Source organism: Hoplias malabaricus, chromosome 14 (assembly GCF_029633855.1).
Source record: "Hoplias malabaricus isolate fHopMal1 chromosome 14, fHopMal1.hap1, whole genome shotgun sequence".
In the NCBI taxonomy this organism is placed as follows: Eukaryota; Metazoa; Chordata; class Actinopteri; order Characiformes; family Erythrinidae; genus Hoplias; species Hoplias malabaricus.
The window spans coordinates 24,793,733-24,818,259 of NC_089813.1; the positions used below are offsets into that span (position 1 = coordinate 24,793,733).

A 24,527-nucleotide genomic window follows, 5' to 3' on the forward strand; every position below is an offset into this window, starting at 1 on the left:
ACAACCCTATGCAGATACTGCACGATTCACACATGAATTACATTAGTGTGAATGGTGGCTCTCTTTATTGGACCTGAAGTCAATGTGATTGTAAGCATTAATATTACCAGGGCAATGGCATCATGGCAGTTGTGTTGCATGCAACTTTCTCAACACTGTCACTACAGGCATTAGCATATCTTTATGTCTTTTATTCGAGATTTCGTAAAACTTGGCAGGACGAGATGGATTGCATCAGAGCAAATCTGGTGAGTGCTGCCTGTTTGAGTCTTGCCTCACCACAAAGGGAGAGGTCTGGGAGACGCTTCATGGCATCCATTACACAAATCACACAGCTCATCCCCAGGCATTTTGGCCCCGAACCCAAACCCTGCAGCATCATTAGGCCATACCGTGGCCCAATTCCAACGGTTTACACAGACAGGCCCTCCATCAAGCTTTGGGAACTGGCCGGGTCTGTCTAACTAGGCCTGAACTGATGATCTTCTGCCAAAAGAGAAGAAGCCAATACGTCCTAAATCAAACACACACTGCACAGGATGTTCTTTGGCATTTTGTCCTCTCAGGAAAATAATTTTAAAAAATGAGCGTGCATTCTTATTTTTTCAAAGCCTTTTGTGCAGGCTCAGTCCACTCAGCTGCCGCCCACACAAACAAGTGCACACGTATGTCCTCTGCCTTCTGCTGCATGGGGTTTTGTGGGCTGTGAAAGAGGCTTTTAGATTAAATTGGTGGCATTCTAATACTGACATCTCTTTCTTTGTTTTACCTTGTGCAATTGTTGCTTAAGGTCACAGGGCTCAGTGGACCTCAGTGTGAGAAGGTTCTGCTCTTGGGGCCTTACTTTCTTAATAACATTATCAGTTAGCTACAGAGAAGTTAAATTACAAAGAATAAATGCTGCACTATGAAACACAAGTCCTTTTCACAGTTTTGTGTTAGGTTTTTATTTACTACACACCAGCGATTGCTTCTGTTTTGCATTTATCGCTTAAACACGGAAGAAATTTAAAGTCTTAAGCTGCATCCCAATTATGCATTTAATTCTTTGAACCAGTCGATGTTTGGGCAAACACTGTCCCACAGTCCAGTTAGAAGCATAAAATGAGGACCTACTCAAGTCTGGAGAATTTCGGCTCTGTCCCTATATAGTGCACTTCATGGATTATAAAACTAATACTGCTACATCCAGACAGTGCCCTAAATGTCAGCCAGAGCGGCAAGAATCTTGTATTGAATATAAATGATTTCATGATCTAACACACAATGCACTATTTTAGTGCAGAAACCATTTTTATATGACATACACTGTGCACTACACCATGTGTAGGGAGATATTTGAAATGGCGCATAGATTTGCAGTATGCAGTATGATGTCATTAGACAACTCCTAGGGCAGACTGAGAAAAGCAAGGTGTCTAACATTCTGAACATGGGCAGGCTTCACTCTAAAACACACTCTCAACTCATTAACACAGAAGGACATATACACACACACACACACACACACACACACACACACACAAACATACTATGCGGGCACTGAGTGAAAGTGTGTGTAGATGGACGACATTTGTGCAAGTATTATTGTAGTGTCTGTGGTGACACTGAATTTGAGCCCATTGCATTTTTAGTGTTTGGTTAATGCAGAGAAACTGTACTGAAAATAGAACACAGAATCAATACCCTGTGGGTGCAGGTTAGCTGTAGTCCCCAGCTTATGCACCCAGCGCATATTGATTCTGTGAGCAGTGAAAGTACTGAAATTTGGCTGCCGATAGAAGAAAAAGCTTAGCGATCCATACACTCTGATACAGTATTTACCACACAGTTAAATGCTGTAGAGCCAGCTCAGATACACAACACTGGGGTACTTTACAGGAAACATGAAGAATGCCAGCTCTGCAGTGACTTGATATCTTCACCTAGAAAATCTGAACCCTATGCTGTCTGCTATCACTCAACAAAGGACTGAAATAACTGGAATAGACTTTCCCTTGACCAAAACCCAAATCAAACCATTTGTAAACAGCAGCTGTCCTTCACACTGTGTGAGTATTTAGTGTTGTTTAAACTGCAAGCATCTGAAACGGCTGGGGATGAAACATTGCTGCGCTAACGTACTTGAACGTTAACTATAGGGGTGCTAGAGTGTGACCATTTCATGAGATGATAGCCTAGATGACTTTATGGTTATCATGGTGTTCAGCAACTATTTAAAAATGCTTCACAAGATGCACTATTTCTCACATACTCACTCACATTTAGGGACTATACCACAAGGGGTTGCTGTTATGCTTTGCATCAATGACATTGTGTGTGCCTATTGAGTATTAATAACAACCCTCTCAGTGAGGTCTCTTGGTCTTGTTATAAAGCTGTTCTTTAATTTGTTTATGATGGATCTTGCCATGAATTTCATGCCTGGCTCTAGTAGTTTGTTTCAGCGTGAGTTGAGATTAAAGAAACCTGAATGAAAAAGGCACAAAATTATCCAAATATTATTATTAATTATCCAAAAAAGAGTTTTACACTTGGATGAGGTGGAAAAGTTAGACTATTGTAAATGCACAAAAAAAACGATGGAAATGGGTTTTTCAACTTAAACAATAATGTTTCAGCTGGTTTCGGCCTACTGCACAAGCCGCACGGTGCGCCTCCTAGCACTGCGTAAAGTCAAAGACCACACAGCATCAGTAAAAACCCCTGATCATGTGCGCCTATGACATCTGAAGTTTATTCGGATGATGCTTTGTTTTAGGTCATCAGTCATAAGGCTGCATGACTCCTGCATAAGCCTTTTATGAAAATTGGCATAAGCCTACAGCACCATGTATAAAAACATAATCCAACAAATGTTTATTCTCCTTACACAAACCAGGGTGGATTCACTTACACACACCCTTTATGAAAACTGATGCCTTTTGGTATAAGCCTTTATGGATATTTATGTTGTGTTATCTTCGTTCTCATGTAGCCTTATGAATGATTACCTACTATGTTTTTCTTCTCTGGTAGTGCTCCACATTTATATAATTCTATATATATTTGTTATTTAATGTAAGGTGAAAGCCGTTGGGTCTTTTTTTATTCCTCTGATGTAGTACAAGTCATACAGTTGATTCTACAATTAAATTTCTGGAATAATAGAATCGCCGTAAGCAGATTACTGAAAATCTAACTCCCTCTCAAGAAGTCATTTGTCTTTATAATTAGGAGGCAGCACAATAACCGCCCTGTTGCCAAAAGCCTGAGCTCTAAACACAAGCCAACCAACTGGCCTCAGCAATTCATGATGTGACACACCACACACACTGTCATGCTGTTTATTGTGTTTTCCAGAGCCAGTGTTTCAGACAAAGAAACCAAAACACTTTACTTTCCTTCATCGTAGCCCGCTCTGCCACTCTCTCTCTCTCTCTCTCTCTCTCTCTCTCTCTCTATATATATATATATATATATATATATATATATATATATATATATATATATATACTCAAATGTATTAAGACCCACCTCAATTCTAACATATTATGGTTCATAACAATGTTATAGCACACCTATTTTTACACGTGTAACCCAATTCTATATCCCTGCTTCATTTATTGTTATTTATTTCTGTATGTCGTCCCTTGTGCACTATGCACAGTGCTGTGACACTACAATTTCCTCCGGGATCATAAAAGTCTTATCTTATCTTATCTTATCTTATCTTACATCATTTGAACATACGCTGCCCTTCAGATGTGAAAATTAAATGAAGAATGGACCAGTAGAAATGCTCCAAAGACATTGAGTGTTACTGTGGGCTTTAGCTGGACATACTGAGGGTCTGAAAAATCAGATTAGGAAGATTTTTTTTCTTTTTTATTAAAAAATAAACTGTACTCGTAATGATTTATTGGGTTAATATGTTATTAAAATTTTGATTTTGTCATTAATATTGTCAAACCTCCATTGGCTAAATTAATAGGATAGATAACAATTAATTGAAATAGTCAGCAAAATGATTGATTGCTATTTTGCTCGTTATTGTGCAAAACAATTATTTTGTTTATGTGTGTGTTTGTGTATGTAAGAAAGGAGAGTCAGTGATGTAATTATGTGTGGGCAGTAGTCTGAGGAGAAGCAGAGGGCTGCACAGGGTTGAGGTTGAGATTGAGGTGCCCAGTGGGTGTAGTGTGCAATCACTGCTCTCTGCCTTCTCTACCGGAGCTGTCGAGAGAGAGAGAGAGAGAGAGAGAGAGAGAGAGAGAGAGAGGCGTCTAACTGCAGGCTCGATTATGGGCAGTGTTTTACTGAAGGCCGCAGCCTTAATTTACCTTTGCTCAGGGGATCCTGAGGTGTAATTATCTACTAAAAACAATGGGAAACCTGGGCTTTGTGTGTGTGTGTGTTCCTGTGGATGTGTGTCTGCCATGGGCAGCAGAGGTTTCTTCTACATGATCAGAGAATGACTCCCTTGAGGGAGAGAGAGAGGGAGCGAGAGAAGGAGAGGGAGGCCGATGAAAGACTGTATCAGCGCTCTGTCTCAGCTTATAGGACAGATGGCTGAATTGGAACGTTTGCTTGAGATGCCATCACAGTACATGGATTACGGACTCGCTGGCACTCATACACTGACAAGATCATGACATGAGAGAGAGTTTGGTTTCAAAGCCATTAGCAAATATCAAAGCTAGCGCACAATCCTACAACACAAGCTTGTGCACTCGCTAACAAAGTGCTCAAGCCTTCACTAAGCCCTTAGCCCTGCAGACAAAACAGAAATGGACATCATGCTGGATGTGTTTGTCAGCCAAGGTCTGTCCAGTTTACAGCTAAGTAAACATTGCGAAATACAGTCCTAAACCACTCGCTTTATATTAGTCAGAGACCATCATATATATGATATATATATATATATATATATATATATATATATATATATATATATATATATATATATAATGAGGTGTAGTATTTTTAGAGTGTATGTAATTGTTTATGTATTTCATGTAATGTATAGTTGTAATTCAAAAACATGCCCCAGCTCTTTTGTCATTTTGTGGTAACTGTTGTGTAATATTAAAATTGAGAGAACAAATTGATGCACATGCAGCACATTTTAGGTCATTATTTGTTGAATAAAATGACAATTACCATTGTTACTCCTACGCAACAGTAATCATAATATGACCGAGGACACAAGAATATTTCAATATTGATTTACAATTATATTTTACATTAAAAATTCTTTAAAACGTGCTTGTATACCTAATATTTCATTCCATGCCAAAACTTCAAAATCCAACTTGTTCCTTTTTTTCAGAAGGTATTTCTGAGGAGATTTGCAAGTAAGTAAGGAAAGTAAAATAGGGAAAATAATTGGGATACTTTCCAAAAGTAGAGCTCTTAACAGCTGTACTAGAGGAGCACTCAAAGATGAGTCTAGGTAAAACTCCAGGTACTTGCAAGATTTCATTTAAGCTTCCTTTTCTGCTTCAGTTCTGAAAAAATCCACAGGTTTCTTTTGCACAGTCTTGCTTTGAAAGCATGTGTACTGGCAAGGAGCTATTACTGAGAAAAAGGGTGCACAAAAAATGTCAAGTATTCTCAGAAGAAAGACCTCCACTCATCATTGAATTTAACATGTTTTGAATCACTCTGATTGTTAAAACCAGAAAATGCAACCAAAATCTTTTTTTAGGTTTTTTAGTATAAGTACAGACTGTGATGACCTGCTTATATATATATATATATATATATATATATATATATATATATTTATAATTTTGGTTGAGCTGTCCTGAAGTGATTGTTAGACAAAGGAAAGTGATCAGGACCCTTAGATTTTCATGATGTAGTGGTCATTTGGCTGCTCTTCGTCCACCTATGGCTGAACCTTTTGCTAAGGAACTTCATCACACACTGTTACTATTAGGCCAATTGATCATGTTTGCTCAATACCCAAGAAACCATTTAGTCAAAAATGCTGCGGTAAACTCCTGCAGCCAACCTCTTGATCCAGGTTAAACTGTTTACACATTTGTCCCAGCGAGATAAATCCTCCGTCCAGTTGTATACAGGAAAACAAGTGATAGATCAAGAATCTCAGATGTTTGATTTTACCCCCATGCTTGTATTTGCAGTCTTTGCTTATGCTTATCTGTATGAGCAGTCCTAACCACCAGGGGAGTAATAAATACATAGCATAAACAGTTTAATAAAAACGTAAGGAAGTTTACACAGAGCCCAACCATTTGTCCTCTTGGAGAAATAAACCTGCACACAGAGCTGGGAATGCCGGAGGTGGATGAAGAGAGAGAGAGAGAGAGAGAGAGAGAGAGGAGTAAGAAAGAGAGAGAGAGAGAGAGAGAGAGAGAGAGAGGAGTAAGAAAGAGAGAGAGAAGAGAGAGTAAGGAAAGACTTGTTGAGTTTAATCCACAGTAAATGTGTTGCGCTGCGGGGTGTTGCACTCTCGCTGACCCCTGCGAAATTACACATCACAGGGAACACCAGTGGCCCATTTAGACCAGACCCACCCCCCCATCACTGTTTACCGTCGTTAGCGCTATTTCGTAATTACAAATGTTTGGCTTGTGGCTAGAAAAAATGTATGATGTGATGCAGAGAGGGAAAGTAAGGAGTCTGGGAATAAAATAAAACGAAGGAAGACCTTGAGAGAGAAAGAAAGGGATGGGATAAAGAGACATAAGGAGAGGCCATTCGGACAAACCTAAAGCTATTTGTCTTTGCAATGGTGCTGATGTATGGACAACATTAACCCATCTCCATCTTAATGATAAATAGCATGGGAGACGTCTGTTCCGTTTTCCTCTGCTGAGTCGTTTGCCCCTCGCCTCTTCTAAACCTTCTCCAAGGCCACCCACCAACCTACAAACACACAAGAACTTGTGCGCACACACATACATACACATAAAAAAAGCTTTTTAGAGCAAGCTGAGTTTCTACTGCTGTCAGAAAGCTAAACTCAAATGAACCTTCAAACCTCCTGTGGGAGTTGACCACAGAGAATGGCTTAGAGCGAAAGAGTCTTGGTGGCAGAGAGGCCACAAAGAAGACGCTGCTAAAAAAGCTAGCTTGCGCTCTCTCTCTCTCTCTCTCTCTCTCTCTCTCTCTCTCTCTATTTCTCTCTCTATTTCCCTCTCCCTCTCTCTCTCTCTCTCTCTCTCTATTTCTCTCTCTATTTCCCTCTCCCTCTCTCTCTCTCTCTCTCCCTCTCTCTCTCTCTCTCTCTCTCTCTTTCTCTCTGTTTCTTTCTTTCCACTCAGGAAGAGAAATTGAGGGACTCTAACCTAACCTCCTCTTCCTCCTCCTCCTCCACTCTCTAGGCCCAGATTTTGCATTCCTTTCTGAACCAGAATTAGCTCCCAGTGCTCTGTGAAAAGGACAAACGCAAGAGTGAGGGAAGGAACATGTGTAGAACATATGTCGTCTAGCCTAGCTTCACTAGGCTGACTAGTCAGAGTGAACCTGATCCAGTCTTCCAGCTATCCTTCTCGGAGCGTCTCCGTAAGGATGGGTCCATCATTCTTGCCATGTCACAGATCATTTGAGAAAGCCATACGTCAGGCCTATGACAGCCAAATGCCTGACTGTCTAAATGCCGTCCCGCTTTACTGGGAAAACGAGGTGGGATCAAGCCTCTAGAATTACAAATATTACCTGTGCTGGGACAGCGCTAAGTTTTATTGCGTGCAGCTGGTTCTCATATCGAATCAGGACTAGAGGATAGCAGCAGGTGGGGAGGCTTGTATAATATACTGCTGATGATATAAAGACATGCCACTGAGATTTTCTTTCACAGCTCCTGAGTGGTTTTTTGTGTGTGTGTGTGTTGGTTGGGGAGGGGGGGGGATGGTTGCTCGTCTTAGACTTCCATATTGTCAGTAGCTCAGAGGGTCCCGATGGAAATAGTAGGACTGACCATAGCCACAGTCAATTCACTGTGTGCAAGTTCACACTAGGGATGGGCGGTATCCACATTTTTCATACCGTCATACCGTCTCAAAATATTATCTCGGTATTATCGTGGGGAGGGGGTGCTCTGTTAGGCTGCACTGAGTCTTATATCTGTGAGCACAAAGTCAAGTGAATTTAGCTAAACACAGCCCAACAGTGCACATCGACACACGTGTTGACGATAAAAACCCCTTTCTGAGAGAGTGCAAAAACAAGCAAAATAAGACGGTTCTACAGTGTTTAGAAGCACAGCTGGTGCTAACAAGCACTTGTGGTTTAGCACAGCGCAGAAGATTTTTCAGGGAACTGAGGCTCAACACACACATATTTAGAGGATAAATCCATATACCTGTGAGCAAAGGGTCGAGTGAAGGATTTTCTTAGAATTTTGTGTTTACAGCTTTCCTCCTCTCTCTTTTAGTCCAAACTCAGCGCTAACTTACAACTGCAGAATCAAAATTATTATTATTTTCTAAGTGATACCCAGTTCTTGGCATTTTCGATAATTATCCTTACATCTTGGTCTTTTGCATCTGTCTCTTGTTGGCCAGTTTTAAGAGTCCCTGGGCAAAATCACATATTCAATTACATATTTGTCAGTGTCATACTGCAGCTTTGCGCCCAAGCACACCATGCAAATATTATATCAGATTTGCCAATTGTCCTATGGAATCAGAAATGACGTCTCATTTTTCTGGGTAAATATGCTCCACAAGCTTGCTGGAATGTAATCAAATTTGATTTGATGCTCTCACGTGGAAAGGGCAAGCTATCTACCTAGAAATGAACTCTTGAGTGAAAGTGCAAATGTTTCATAGTTGAAAAGTTCTCAGCTTGTATTATCATGTTGTTTCGGAAAGTGTCAGGAGAGGATGAGAGAGAGGTGACATTCTACTAAAGAAAGGAGAACTGTGTAGATAGGGCAATCATGCTCTAGTCACTGTGATAAAGAGAAAGCGAGAGTTAGAGCCTCTCTCAGAAGTGATAGAGTTTGGTGGTAAATGCTCAGAAGTGACTTTGGATCAGGGTTCTCTAATCTGATGTAGGTCTTCTTTGCTTGTGAGAGCGTTATAGCTAAAGGTATTAGGGGCTCCATTCTAGTATCGATTTTCTAATATCTTGGGCCAGCAAAAACGAAATAGTTGTATAATCTCAAGGATGTATCCAGAGAAATAAAAGACGTAATCCCAAGCAGAAAGAACCCATAGCTGGGGCAATCCACACTCATCAACACTTGGGGTTTTGAGCCAAAAGTTCAATATTTTATGGGGTTCTTTTCCACATAAGCATCTCTAATCTTCACTGTTTTAAGTCCAAAATCACAGGTGATGTCTTAATAGACTCAACTTTTTTAAAAGATGTGAGATGAATAAGAAAAGAAAAGCTGCAAACAGAGAAACTAACTTCAGCCCTTTAAAGTTAAAATTGCTATTTTTAGTGACTTTTTTGGACTGGGGAAAACATTCTGAACTTTCAATAACTGTTAAAATAGACATGTTATTCCTGGTCATTTTGGAGAATTTCTGTTGGTGCTTCTACCTTAGATCTGCATTATGAATGGGCAGTGTCCAGTTTTTTTGTGTTGTCGTACCATCTCAAAATTTTAACACAGTATATGTTATTTCCAGGGGGTGGAGGGTGGTAGGTAAATGTCAGGGGACATTGAGACTCTTTGTGCTGCTGACATTTGTCTGTCAGCAGCATAAAGTCGAGAGCAGGGATTTTGGAGAATTCAGTTACAGTTTATAGTAAGCCTGACAGTGCACAATGACACACATGTTGATGATTAAATAATGTGTCTGAGAGAGCAAAGTCCAGCAGCTGATGCTGGAGGAACAATAAAATTCGAAAATAAGGGAAATAGCAAAGGTTCCTCCATATTTAGTACCATAGTTGGCCACCTAGGGTTAGATAAGTGAAGTGACAGGGTACAGACTATAGCACAGACCGTGTTCCAGTTAACTGAGGCTCAAACCAAACACATTTAGAGGACAAAGGCTCATATCTGTCAGCACAAACTTGAGTGAAGGGTCGACTGTTTGTCTGCTTTCAGCTTCCTTCCTCACTTGTTAACCAAACAAAGCTTGTGCCCCTCCTCCACCTGTTTTCAGAGTGTGACATGTCAATGAGCGCCCAGACACAGTGAAAATCAGACACTTAACAGACATTTGACACACCAGATTGTTATAAGGTTGAAATACTGTTAATAATTTTAAGATTCCACTGTCAACATCTTTAAATGCAGCAGTATACACTATTAGACTTAAGCCACTCAGTCTAAAAGTTTAATCTGCATTCTATGTCAACAGGTTTGGATCTGTAATAATAGTAGATATGTAGATTACCTTTTGCCTTTCCTTAACCCTGTGGGGTCTGAGAACACACACACACACACACAGACATATATATATATGTGTGTGTATATATATATATATATATATATATATATATATATATATATATATATATATATATATTTTTTTTTTTTATTTTTTTTTTGCATACATTCTTAAACTGGCTTTTATAACATGGTATCCATATCATGAATTAAACCCCTCAGGAACCGAAGCTCCATTGTCTTCCTGACTATTTTCCAGAGCAGCTGAAACAACTTCAGTAGCAGTTAACTATTTGCACACCATTTCACGTTTTCCTTAGATGCCGACTGGCAAAAAAAAGGGTTTCACACATGATATATAAATCCTTACTTGTCTTGTCTACATCAGTCAGTTTCATGCAAAACATAAATAGACAAAAAAAATCCAAACTTTATTCAAGATGCAGATAACATGTATTCTGTGTATCTCAACCCATTGTCATAGCAAGATAACTTAAGATGGGAGTCACATACAGTCTGATGATAAGGATCCTTCGATTGGACAGACAGGACGGTTATACCTTTTGAAGCAGTGGCGGATGCTGGTCTTTCAAGGAGGGGAAGCTCAATTTCGGCCTACATCATAAAATGTGCCGGTGTATTTATACGTAAATTCTACCCTCCGTTCCTTTTCAACAAAATGATCTGTGACCCTGTCGTACCAACAAGGCGTCTTTTCCAGTGAATTGACTAGTGTCCTCTCAATGGCCAGCAGAGCTAGGCTGCTTAAACGGCTTTGGCCCATGTGAAGTGTGTCCGATTGTGAGTGCTTTGTGACGGTGGAGGGGCTGAGCAGCACCCGCTGGACAGAAACTGCGATATAAGTCAGAAAGAGTGATAGAAGTCAGTCTCCAAACACAAGCAGCTACAAAAAACCCCACCAGAAATAGAAGCTAGTCGTTTTTAACAAAGAAAATGCCGCTAAGAGGTTTAAGAAAGTGTCCGGTTCAACTCAGAACAAAATGAAAATGTAATGCTCCCACGGATCTTTACACCAAAGGATCGCTGATTCGCTCATTTCACTGTCAATCAAAAAGGGATTCAGCCTCAGACAGATCATCCAATCATCATGCAGAAGCTGAGCGTCCGGGACAGCCGAGGCCAGCCCACTGCCCCATAGACCCCCAGAGACGCTGAGCGTCCGATGGGCGGGACAAAGCCCAGCATTTTTCCAATGACTCGTCTCGTTTCGCTGCACTTCACTGCTTCACTATTGAACTCTGTGGATGCTCAGCATCCTCACTGTTTAAATCACTGTTAATCTGCGGGAATGATTGAGAGGAAAGCCCCGTCTTTACCAGTGATAAAAAAGATAAACAAAAGTTGAGCGCGTTGTAGTGCATATTTATTCAATGACATGTACACACAACAGTATATATTTGATCACTTATTTTTTGACATTTTAGGGGAAGCTGAGCTTCCCTTGCAGTCTTAGAGCAATCGCTTCTGTTTTGAAGGTACATTCATACTGTACCTGTACAGCACTTTCTTTGTTCAATATGACTGTATAAATATAAGTTATGAAATTACAATAGCACATAAGGTGATTTAAGACTAACCTCATCAATCACCATTAAGCTGATGATTCTTACTGAGGATTTTAGGCACCCCAACAGCATCTGTATTTAAGTTTAATCCACACTCTTGCTGCACCTGTCATGAGCTCCTGGGCTCTGGGACAGTCATGTTCCTAGTTTTTTTTTTTTTGTGGACTTACAAAATGGCCACTGAAACAAATGCACCTGTCAGCATCCCCAAAGCAGCCCACAGCCAAAAGCATTCATCTGGGAGTAAGAAGAAGCGTTAAAAAACTTTTGCTGTGACACTCTGGTTGAAAGACGGGGGCGGGAAATGGTCTGGCTTGCTCTGAGGTTTATAAACACACTGGGAGTCTGCTGTGAATAAAGCTTGGCCGACTTTAGCTGTGCCTTACGAGCACCTTGACTTGTGCATTACACTTTATTTGGCCTGAAACTCCTGAGATGAGCAGGAACCTGAGTTCTTCATCTGAAGTGACGTCAGTATGTATTTCAGTTGAAATACTAGTCTTAATGGACAAATATATATATTACCTTCGTAATAAAGTACTGCTAATGTATGAGGATAAAATAAGCTATCTGTTACTGTTTTGTATGTTTGCACTGTTTTGGCTGCATTTATACAATTGAGTTAAGACTTGATATATCAGTATTATGGATTTGTATCTGTATCTGTATCATTTCAATATCATTTCATATATTATCTGATTTAGGGCTGGACAATAATTCAATTTCAATACATTTATATCAAAATATAAAATGTTTCAGTAACAATCACAGCTATCAGTTCATTGCATGAACATTGACAACCAAAATTAAGAAATATATTGGGATATAAATTTTGTCTATATTGTTCAGCTCTAATCTGATATGATTACATTCCTGTCATAGGACTAGTCAATTTAATGTCTGTGTATTCCTTCCTATGGGATAGTACTTAGAGTGCTTAAGCATTTCTTGCAGTAACTGTTTGAATTAAAACAACATAGGGGAGCCTAATTTTGACCATAACCAGCTTAAAAAGCATTTGTCCACACATGCATCACAAAAATTTCAGTAAATGGGATGTCATAATTCATGGGAGTCCACCATTGTTTAGAAGCCTTTGAGAATAATTTAGATTTGTGGGTAATGTCCTGTCATTAGAAAATTGCATAAAATATCTATTATGCATCATGTACTGTGTTGCGTTTTATTAAGGTAATTTCAGAAACACTGTCAGACTCATATTTTATGATAATTGTTTGACAGAATGAACTGTCAAAGGTAATGCCACAGAAAGTTGACTTCAAATTTGCATCAAATTTTCATTTTAAATTGAAATATTAGGAAAAGTAGTGTATTATTGTCTACATTTGTGGAATGCTAATTTAGAATGAGAAAGTCATGAGAAATACAGAAAATGATCTGTTTAATCTAAAGTAATTAAAGCAACTTTTTTGATTAGCTATAGTGATCAAGATATTTAAGCTTCTGAAATATGTGTTCAAATATTTTTTTTTTTTGTCAGATGTACCAAATATGAGTTGGAGCTTTAGATAATGCATTAATATACAATAATGACCAAATTTATTGAAATAAGATAGTGCTTATGACATTTTTTTGACGATTTTTATTAAGGGTCAAAAAGTATTCACAACACTGGCAGCAAAGTGGGGTGAAGTGGAGCAGAAGTAATGGCACATAGGCAATCACACCTCTGTCTTTTATCATAAAGAACCTTGCTGTCCTCCTCTCTGCTTTTTTCCTCTACCCTCCATCTCCTTCTCTTCACTCTCATTCCTGTGGACGGGCCGAGGCCGAGTAGTCATTTTGGACGCTGATGGGACTTCATTCAGAAAAAGCAGCGATCTCACTGGGCTGTGTAATTGTAATGGAAATGGGTCAATCAAGGACTAGTGTGGTTGGCCACCCCTCTCAGCAACCCAAAAGAACAACGAGAGAGAGAGAGAGAGAGAGAGAGAGAGAGAGAGAGAGAGAGAGAGAGAGAGAGAGAGAGAACCAGAACAGGAGAGAGGCAGAAGGAAAGGGAGAGCTAGAGACTAGACAAGGCAGGACTGAGAAACAGATGGAAAGGGAAACAGTGGAGACGAGTGAGACACACGTAAAAAGAGAGAGAGAAGGGGAGAGTGAGACATTGAAAATGAGGAGGGAGACAGGAGTGAGAGAGACAGAAGGAGAAAGAATGAGAGAGAGGGAGAGTTGAAAATAACGGGGTCTCTGGATCTTGATCTTCTCTGGGGTTATACTCAGCTCATAATAAATGTTCTAAACTTGGGCAAGCCACCTTTCTGATTACAGACTAGGCTGTGTTTTGACCTCAAGCTCTCTTCCAAACAGCTGTAGCATAACAAAGACATGTAATTAGCATAATTTGACAATTAGCCTGCCATCCTTTCCCAGTTTTTAATTACCCCCTTTTTATTACCGGTACATCAAGGACCTTTCCTGGAGTCACTGCAAACAATTTTTTTCCCTTTTTTATGTTGTATTATTTTATGGTCATGTAGTTTGGCTGGCAGTGGTCAATGAGTTTAAGAGCAATCAACCAATATGTGTTCACAATTCAAAAATAACACACAGGTTGACTTATGCAAACTCTGCTTAGGTTCTGGACAAATTACATGCATAATTTACACTGTTGTACAGTAAATAATTTTAGTGCACAATTGCAATTTTTTTCTTAAACATATATACACACGCATTTAATACTTTTTTCCAAAGTAAAAAGAATGGCACATGTGCTTCCTCATGTTTGGGATGTGCAGTAAGGAAGTCAACAATGTATGGAATTTGAACAGGAGTTACAAAACTGCACAGGAAAGTATGTAGCAGGATTTGGAAATGCCTCTTATATTAGCACCTGTTTGTTTTGTATTGTAAGCTGACCAAAAAAGTTGTTAAAAAGACTCCCCACCCACAGTGAAATTCAATGTTTTACCGTGTTCGTCTTTATGTATATGATGCATATCGTGATTGAAATTAATAGTCAAAACCAGTTTTAAATTGGCAGATTCAAAAACCTAAAGAACCAATCCAATCATATTAGGGCGGGGCCTTTAAACTGCAGCCAAGCAGCTAAACTGTAAGTGGTGATAAAAGGCAGAAACTAACTGCATATTCGAATAGCTTTAGTCTAATCTATGATCAGAGGATGACTTTAATCATCTAAATCATTGTATGTCAGGTTGAAAGTCAGATTGCAAATAGTTTTTAAAATAAATTTCATAATATTTCACAACGGCCATTCCAATTGTCTCTGGAATTCAGTTTGTGGACAGACTGCTTAAAACCCATTGTAAATTTTTTGTGTTTCTTTCAAATGTATTCCAATTTTGAGTTATAACCATAGACTTTCACTCAAAATAGGAATGCATTTGAAATTCAGTTTCAAACAGAGTAGGAGGAATCTGGATTAGCTTTTATAATTTTACAGTACACATATTTTTACATTTACAATAGGACATCCGACTAGAAATAATAAATTAATGAAAGTGGAATTCATTCTGAAAGAAAAAAAATAATTTAATTCACTGTAAGGACAGGTGGGAGGAGCGAGTGCTACTTCCTGAATTTTCAGACACAGAATGAGAGAAATTATATGTCGGAGATGCTCTGCACTCTGTTCGGCTATGTGTGTGCGCATGTGCAGACCAAGAAATCCAAAAGTAACTGGGATATGGGTATACATGCATTGAGAATTCAGATTAATCAGCTATCCTGATCTATAAAACAAATTTCTTCTGATTTCGTCTGATTTCTAGACCATACTCAGAAATCGGCATATTCTGTGCACATGACCATTTATCAGTTAACTGCAAAAATCAGATTAAGAACGGGAAATTAAGTCCATGTAAACTCACTCCTTGAAGGTTCACATTCATATATGTAAAATAAAATTTATTTTCTGTAACGTTATATTCAGCCTTTACATTCACATCTTCTTTTCCAACATGCCTTATTTTGGTGTACAAGCTGTTATTTTAAAAAGTGTAGATAAAGCTGTAAGGAGAACAGCACTGCGTAATATAAGAAATCAAAAAAAAAAATTAAATTCAGAGGTAAAGTGGGTCCATGTTTACAAATATCTGCAGCAGGAAGTTTATGTCATGTCTTTTTTGTGATATTGTTGGCTGTTGCAAAGAAGAAATTATTGTCGGATTCATGTAAACTCAGATGTTTTCCATTATGTAATTACCAAAGTGCATGTAAAGGCATTGATCATATTACTCACAAAACCTGATCCGCATGTAAACACACTCAAGATAGCAAATTCAGATCTGAGCAAAAAAATCCAAATTGATTAATGAGGCTTATAATGTGAATGTGCCCAAAGGGCTACAAACTTCTAAGGTGCATATCTAACAACTGAAAATTAAAACCACTAGTGCTACTTCACTGAAGAATCTTGGCCTGTTAGAGTGCTGGTTCCTCTGCTGGGGCGATTACGTTGGACTCTTTTGCAATTGAGCCATCCAGCATTTAGAAATGACAGGTTAAACTAGTAATTGCATACGTTGTGGATATATGTGGTACAAAGTCTGATAGCAAAGCCCATTTAATCTACTTCTCAAATAAAGAAAGTGTCCATTAGCGATGTGTTGCCACACAGAGGCCCCTATTAGTGGTCAGTGCTTGGAAACGCTGTCAGGGTGGAGCTGGAGGTTAGCCATCACATAGTGCCTCTGTCCATTTTGATTATGTAAGAGGTTCTTGACAGTAAGAAACAGATCTCAAAGTCACTGGTGGGAAAGCAGAAATGCCATTAACAGCACTTTGTCAGGGCTTATCTTGTATCCAAGCAGAATTACCCTATGAACTCACTGTGGGAACTCACTGCAGCTTCTGTGCGGCCACCTTGAGCTCTAGTTCATTAGCTGCCTGGCCATCCTGCTGAGAGGGCCTCACAGCAGTGATACATTTATCTGTGAATAGGCTTATTACTTCAGTGACAAGGCAAGTTTAAAATGAAGCGATTGCATGCATTAATCTAAATGAGATCAGCACAGTGATCCTGGGAGAGTTTTGACGAATCTGTGGTTAATTGAATTGTGGTCAGTTTTTCATAATTTCCAGACATGCTTTGAGGCCTTGTCATATAATAAGGAGAAAAACCTCTATCTTCTGTTAGCAATATTAGCATTTTCATTATAGGATCTAAAATCAATGCATTTCTCTGTTGTTTTATTAAGTTTTATTAATCGTTTTATTTCACTGTGTGTTTTGTTTAGCGTATAACGGTCTACAGACACAAGCTACATATTCCTTTGTCTCATTCTTTTCCCCTGGAGGATATTTTTTTTATTTTGACTGTCTGCCTAAATTAATTCTCTATGTTACTTCTCCTTGTCTGAAAATGTAAGTCTTGTTTCTACCCCACAGTGAAGCTGAGGCTGTCTCTCCACACCCAATGTAGGGCACAGTGTTAGTCATAATATAACAGGTTCTGCGCTGACAGTGAATTCTATGTTGAAAATAATTTTAGTCAGCTATAAATTTGACGTTCTCCTGTCTAATTACTGTCTGGATGCAGTATTATTAGTTTTATTATCTGTGATATGCTCTATGTAGAAAGTATGATGCTTTTTGAGATATAGAGAAAGCTTCTCTCTTTCTCTTGACTGACACAAAAGAACATAACTCTATTTATAAACGTGATGTGGAAAAATGGGACAGGGATCCATACTCATATTAATTAATAGTCACATATAAATAAAGACTAAAAGTGATGATTAAAACAATTTATTTGAGTTGTGTGTTTGAGTAATTAGCACTTACTCAATATGACAGATGGATATGTGGTGCGACACATATTATACTACACACTCTCTAATGTGCAGGATCTCCATTTCTTATAACTACATTTTGGACGCAAACAGAGGGGGTAATCTGACCACATACTCTCCCATGGTTTGTCATTTTTTTTTGTATGTTTGTCCTGGAGGACCAGCAATTGGTCCTTGGTGTGAATTGTGAATTGGTGTGAATATGAAGCACTGTGATCCAGTTGTGATCATGATTTACTGTATTGTGACCAGTTTCATGAGTTTCACTCATACATAAACTTCTCTTCATGGTTGTAATGGATTAAATATGCACTTGTCCATGGAGACGAGTCTGTGCCTCTCTCCTGGCTCAAGTTCAAATCAGAGCTATCCAGCAGTGGGCTGATAATTATTGTCACCCAGCCCAGTTTTTATCACAGCAGCGCTCTCTGGCCATTTAACCTTGCTGTTTATTTTGGCCCTGCCACTGGATTACTTTGTACGACTTCACAAGGACATGCAAATAGCCCTACAAGCAGAAGGTCCATAAATTATGTTCCAACTAGCTTCTGTCTAGGCCAGACTCACACTTTAACTTATCATGTCTTTGTTTTTTTGTTTGTTTTTTTTGGTTGAGACAAAAGGTTAACAAGGCTAACGCAAAATTACACCTGGGTCACATACAAAACTGGATGTCTTGAATTAAATGTTCCAGCCAGCTTCTGTCAGGCAGTTCCTGTAACAAGACAAGGCTGATTCTTAATTAATTCTTTGACCTGTTCTCTGGAACGTTTGTGACTGACAGTGGATATTTCTGCGATCAAGGTTGTGGAGAGCTCGCAAAGTTTATAAAAAGGAAGAAATGTCAAATCAGCTGTGTTTACAGGTCTATGGCAGAGGAAGCGAGTTGAACAAATTGGCTTATCAACATATAATCTACTTAAAGCTCTGATGGTGCTGACTAACAGAGCTCGGCTAGAACATTATGTATCTTTCCCCTCCATTTGCTATTGATTTGAATCAGGCAATGTAACTAAAAATGGACATGCTGTGTACATGACAGGTTTGCGCTGATGCATGTTTCTCTGCGTCATCAATAAACATGCCTGACTGCTTTTGGACAGCTGAGTGCATCTACCCTGAATTAAGGCTTGATTTCTTGCATATCCCTTTTCATGTACCCCATGGAGTTTGAGGAGGTTTCTGAAGTTGAAAGTGCATTTTAGAGTGTTTGGCGTAAGAGAAGTGCATATTTTTTTCCAAGGCTCTCTGCATGTAATCCACCAACATCTGGGTTGCACAGACATAGATTTGCTTTGAGGGATTTATAGACACAGCCTGCTATTTACTGGAAGCTTGTGTTTACTTTGAACATCATAAATATGCTAGCGATATCCAGAGAATGCAGACCTCTCACTCAAAGAGATAAAGAAAATATTAGCATGCAAAAATCTATTGCTTGGTCTTGTCTGAAGCCAGGAAATCTTGCTCTCTTGATGAGACAAAGCCTTAAAGAACTCTAGAATATACTTCAGAAAGTTAGGAAGCAGTGTGTCATTTGTAACAGCTGATTTTCCTTCTTCTCTCTCTTTCGCTCAGGTTCCACCGTGGAGACTACCACATCGATGTCTGCATCAACGACTACCTGGACGTCTACTGCCCGCACTACGAGGACTCTGTCCCTGAAGAAAGGACAGAGCGTTACGTCCTTTACATGGTGAACTACGATGGCTACAGCACCTGCGATGAATCTGCTAAGGGTTTCAAGCGCTGGGAGTGCAACAGGCCACACTCCCCCAATGGGCCTCTCAAGTTCTCAGAGAAGTTCCAGCTCTTCACACCCTTCTCCCTGGGTTTTGAATTCCGACCAGGCAGAGAGTATTATTACATATGTGAGTAAATCAGCTTCTCACACTGTTGCTGACCTTTGGAAATTTATCAGACAAGGATTCATCTCAGACATTTGTGCCATCTCTTTCATGTCGTCTATTTCAGTCAATTCAGGTTGTTACATCATAGAGATATTAGGTTTAAAGGGATGCCCAGAACAAGAAGAGTTAGTAGGGAAATTTATGTTTGTGATGAGTGCAGGTACATGAATTTCTCATTTGCTTGTTCAGAACAAAATGGGACATTTAGACTAGAGACATAGTGATTAGTGCATAGTGTCTTATCAAGACCTGCTCAAGAGTCCCACTGAAGTTCATATAATTGCATAGCAGGATATTGATAAAGTGCAGGCCGTAGTGTCAACAGGCATTGCAAGATAAATAGCATTATTCACTCTTTAATGGACCAAACATCCACTTTCATATCAGCTGCTTCTTTAAACAACATAAATCAAATAAAGTGTTTGGGACAGCTATAATTATGGATTACAGATGAATTATCACAGGTTTCCATTGCTTTGCATTGTTGTTAATTACTTCAGCTGATTGACTTTTAATAAATGAATATACACTATACACAACAATAACATATTTATTATAATCCAATATGGATTATGATAATTATTTATTGTATTTATTAATCCTATATGGACCTAATTTTAAAGACTACTGTAAAACCTATGATATCAGCGTTCATGTAAAAATCTGCTATTAAAAATTTAAAATGGTACATTAAAATATCACATACAGCCAGGGCATTAAATTGCATATGTTTGGACACATAAAAAATATTTTACCATGCACTTATTACTCCTATAAGCTCATACATCAACAGTCTAGTTATATTTAATGTACAGTATGAAAAGGACAATGAACACGAATGTTAGCGTTATTATACATAAAGATTAATCACACACGATGGCCTGTTAGCACATTGTATGATAATAATTAATGGTCGGCAGTATGAAGCTCTGAAACAAAATTCATGTTTGACGGAAGATAACAGAAACCACCATTGATGGTTTCACTTTTGAAGAGCTGTTAGCTTCTAAAAATTTCTCTCTATACTGCTGTAATGGGATTGCAAGCTTTCTTTATGATTGCTGAATGGATTGCAGTGATGATCACAGAGATGTGTCATCACATTTCTCATGTTGGCTGATTTTGCTGTCACTTTCTAACTGCACGTCATGGTGAGCTATCCTCAATTACCTATTTTTTGTTTTGTCTGTAGCTGAAATATTTCCATACTTCTGGTTTAATCTTTTTCAATAGATGGAAACGTTCTGGAATCATGCGACCTTGTGCCATTCTCTAGCCTCACTGCTTTCTCTCTCTCTCTCTCTTTGAAAGTATAAAGGCAGGGAGAGATAATAAACACCAGATTTCATTTTTTTTATTAAAATGTACTAGCATAAATTAAATGAAATGGAGCATTCAGCATCACGTATCATGCTTGGAATCAGCTACCTACCACTTCACAAACTGGCTATTATGGAGCAAGATATACAAGCTATATAGGGCTATGACTGTAACATTAACTCATCTCAATATGGCTTTAATGCAGTACTGTAAGAATGCCGCATAGGTTATTGCAGCATTGTAAGAAATTGAACAGAGCTCAGCCCCTACAGTGTGTCATGAATGTCTCTTTCTGTAACTGTAAGAACTGTATAACGTATTAAACTTAAAGTTACATAATTTAAACTACACATCTCTCTCTTTTGTCCTCTACCTTTATCCATTATTTCAAGTTAAAAGCGGTCTGCAGAGGCATGTAATTGACATTTGTTTACATTACATAACATTCTGAATAAAATGAATGTAGCCAAATTAGTAGGAGTGTCCACAATAACATTACTGTGCATTGCAGTATGTATCATATCGCAGTATGTCTCATTATAGATTATCAACACATGCCTAGTAGGAACTATGGATGCACCTTGATGTCGCTGAGTTCATTCTTTGTCTCTGCAACTTCATACTTTTACTTTAGCTATTATGTGTTTTTTTAATGTGGTAATAATGGCAAACTTGGAGAAAGCAAACAGATTTGTGAGTAGTGTAAGCCATTCTTACAATCCTCACTGCCTTATTTGTTACACTGTATTTCCATGCCTAAACTCTCCCATGCTGAATACAAGAAACCAGGGCACTGTAAACAGAAGTCTGTTTTAGTCCGTTACTGTTGCCCAGGTCAGGTGAGTAAACAAATAAATTGGATTTTATAGGAAACGACAGGGAGAGGCCAAATGGATTTGAAGCAATACCCGCCAAGAAGAAAATAAAATTTGAGCTCCTGGCTGAAGGACACCTGTCCACAAGGTGGAAGGCAAAAATAAAGCTAAACCTCATTACTTTCCCCTCATAAGATATATCTATTCAGCTTCAGGGCCCTGCTATGGCCCCCTTATCCTGAGGCTTCATTACACTCTGAATGATTATTATGTGCTTGACTAGCCAGTGCTGCTGAGGACATGAAAACCATCAAGCATATCATTCTTCTGACGAGTCATAGCTCCAATCCCTCTAACACCCCACTCCAGACTAAACATCTGTGAAAGACGTTGGCCCACTCTGATTGATTAAACTGTCTGTTTCTATGGCTGCTCCTTTTGTCAGAGGAATAGTAAGGTTGTGCCAGATAGGACTGTCTATGCAGAGCCTACATTTAAAAAAAAAAAACTTTAGAAACAAATTTCTTCGTCATCAATACACTGTGCATGCTGTGTGCAATTTATTAAGCTTTGATAGTCATGGCCCCTGAGAAGACCCCTTATACATTAAAGGTAATAGTTTTTCATGTCATCCTCATCATAAATACACATTTCACTTGCATAAATGATGAGATCGGGCTAGTTAGGTACTTGCTAAAGATCCTATATTCATCAAATGTCCTAATCGTACACACCATCTTCAGTATAATTGCAGTTTTAGGTATTTAACTGATGAAACTGTGATAGCCATACACCATCAGAAGGCTGTTAACATTTTCAAGTAGTAAACATAAAGCAGGTCTACATAAAGCTTTAACGGCAGAAGTTGTTTTAGAAAAGGTCCTTTCATGAGATTAAAATCTTTCTATCAGACCCATCTGTCAAGCTTGAGGCTTGATCATAACAACCTGTCATATTCTGTTTCAGTTACAGTTCATATTAGACAGAGGTTCAAAATACTGCCTTTGTCTTTGTCCTCATTGTCTTGTCATTTTATAAACAGATTTTTCAGACGTTTGATTGTAATTGCATTCATCAGGTACCTCAGCTGTTTTTGTTTTACAACGAGGTCAAAGAGCAAATCAAGTCTGGGCATCTTCATTCTTATTGTCTATCTTTGAGTCAGCTGCTGGATCAAATGCAATATTATTTATGGGTTCAGCTGTTATTGTAATAGAGAATATTATTGTTTATTAAACAAAAGTAGGCAATAAGTGGATATTGTCAAGCTCTTATTACCTTTTGTGACCTTTTGTCTACAACCATAACTGAGAAGAGTATTTCTGAATCTGGGCAGTAAGGCTGTGATTTAGATTTTAATGATGAAGCAATTGTGTTATCTGAACAGCAATCTGAAACATCACCCATAATACTATAAATAATAAGTGTAAATTGACTTGTAAAACTGGTTGCTCTCTAATTTTGAAGAGTTCCTTTAGACTGCAGGATTATCATTCAATAATGCATCTAAAGATTTACTGTATATTATTAATAGGGCTGTGCCAAATTTTTAGGGCTTCTTAGGGCTATCTATGCTCACTAACCTGCTACCTAGCTCGCTAACTAATGGCACAGGTATACAAAATTTAACTAGTTTGAACTAATTTCAGGCATAAAGCTGACAAAATGAACTGTGGCGTCGCCTCGCTTCGTTTTAGCATGTTAGGCTGGTTTATATGACTGAGATTTAGGTTTCACTTGGACAAAGACTATGTTGATAAGCCTGAATATGGGTGAAGAGGGGAGAGCACCGTTTTTACTGCCTTTATCAATAACCACATGTATCCAAAAAACTGGATATCCGAATTTCAAAATTAGAAATCAAATACCTACCCAACGATCAAATATCTGAATACCCGAATACTTCGGGCCAGTCCTATTGTTCAGAAAATCAGCGCTCAGCACCCGCTTTAAAATTAAGGCTGCACTGCGGCTGCCAGCATGGCTCCGCCCTCCGAGTCGGTCGCTAACTCGTGCATACATGGTGCCACTAAGAGCCAGAGCTTCATGGAGGTGTTCTAATTAGAGGTGTAAAGCTGACAAAATGAACTGTAGCTTTGCCATGCTTCGCTGTAAGTAGGTTGTAAGTTAAGTTGATTTAGGCTTCGTTAAAAACTTTTATGTTGACAAGACAAATATATGTGGAGTGTAGGGTTGCCTTTATCAATAGCCACATTTATCCAAAAAAATGAATATCCGAATCTCAAAACTGTAAACCGAATTCCTACCCAGCAAACAATTACCTAAAGAAATTCAGGGCCAGCCTTAATTATTAATAGCTATTATACATTATATAATTTCCTAGCAAAATGGCTACACTACTTTTTGTAGTGTACCGTAAGAGGTAACCAACCATAAAGCATTATACTTATTTTTATTAAGTATACAAATACGTTTTGAGGTATTTTTTTCTAACATACAATATATATATATATGTATATTTCCTTTTTCCCCTTTGTACCAGTTTGACCAGGGTTCAGTGTAGGTGAGCTTGATTTGTTGCCATTTTGATAGCATTAGGGAGAGGAGAAAGAGTTCTGCTGTCTTGCACTTGAGCAATACAAGCTGGTTGATCAAGGAAAGGAGAGCAGGAATCAAATTGAGGCCATATTTCTTCATATTTGTGTGTGTGTGTGTGTGTGTGTGTGTGTGTGTGTTAGGAATATATCACATTGTGGGGACCAATCCTGTTTATGCACACTCATTGCGGGGACCTTTCGTCTTTGCAGGGACCCCAAGCTGGTCTCCATCTTCTAAATCACTATATTTTAACACAT

The 24,527-nt window shown here is 38.6% G+C and overlaps 1 protein-coding gene across 1 annotated transcript in view; it reads left to right on the forward strand.

Annotated features, from left to right (window-relative positions):
* The window catches only part of efna5b (ephrin-A5b), a 139,724-nt gene that overhangs the window by 91,522 nt on the left and 23,675 nt on the right, over nucleotides 1–24,527 (forward strand). The window contains exon 2 of the mRNA XM_066644905.1: nucleotides 19,245–19,537. Coding sequence (XP_066501002.1) covers nucleotides 19,245–19,537 — 293 coding nt within the window. The remainder of the gene's footprint in view (nucleotides 1–19,244; nucleotides 19,538–24,527) is intronic.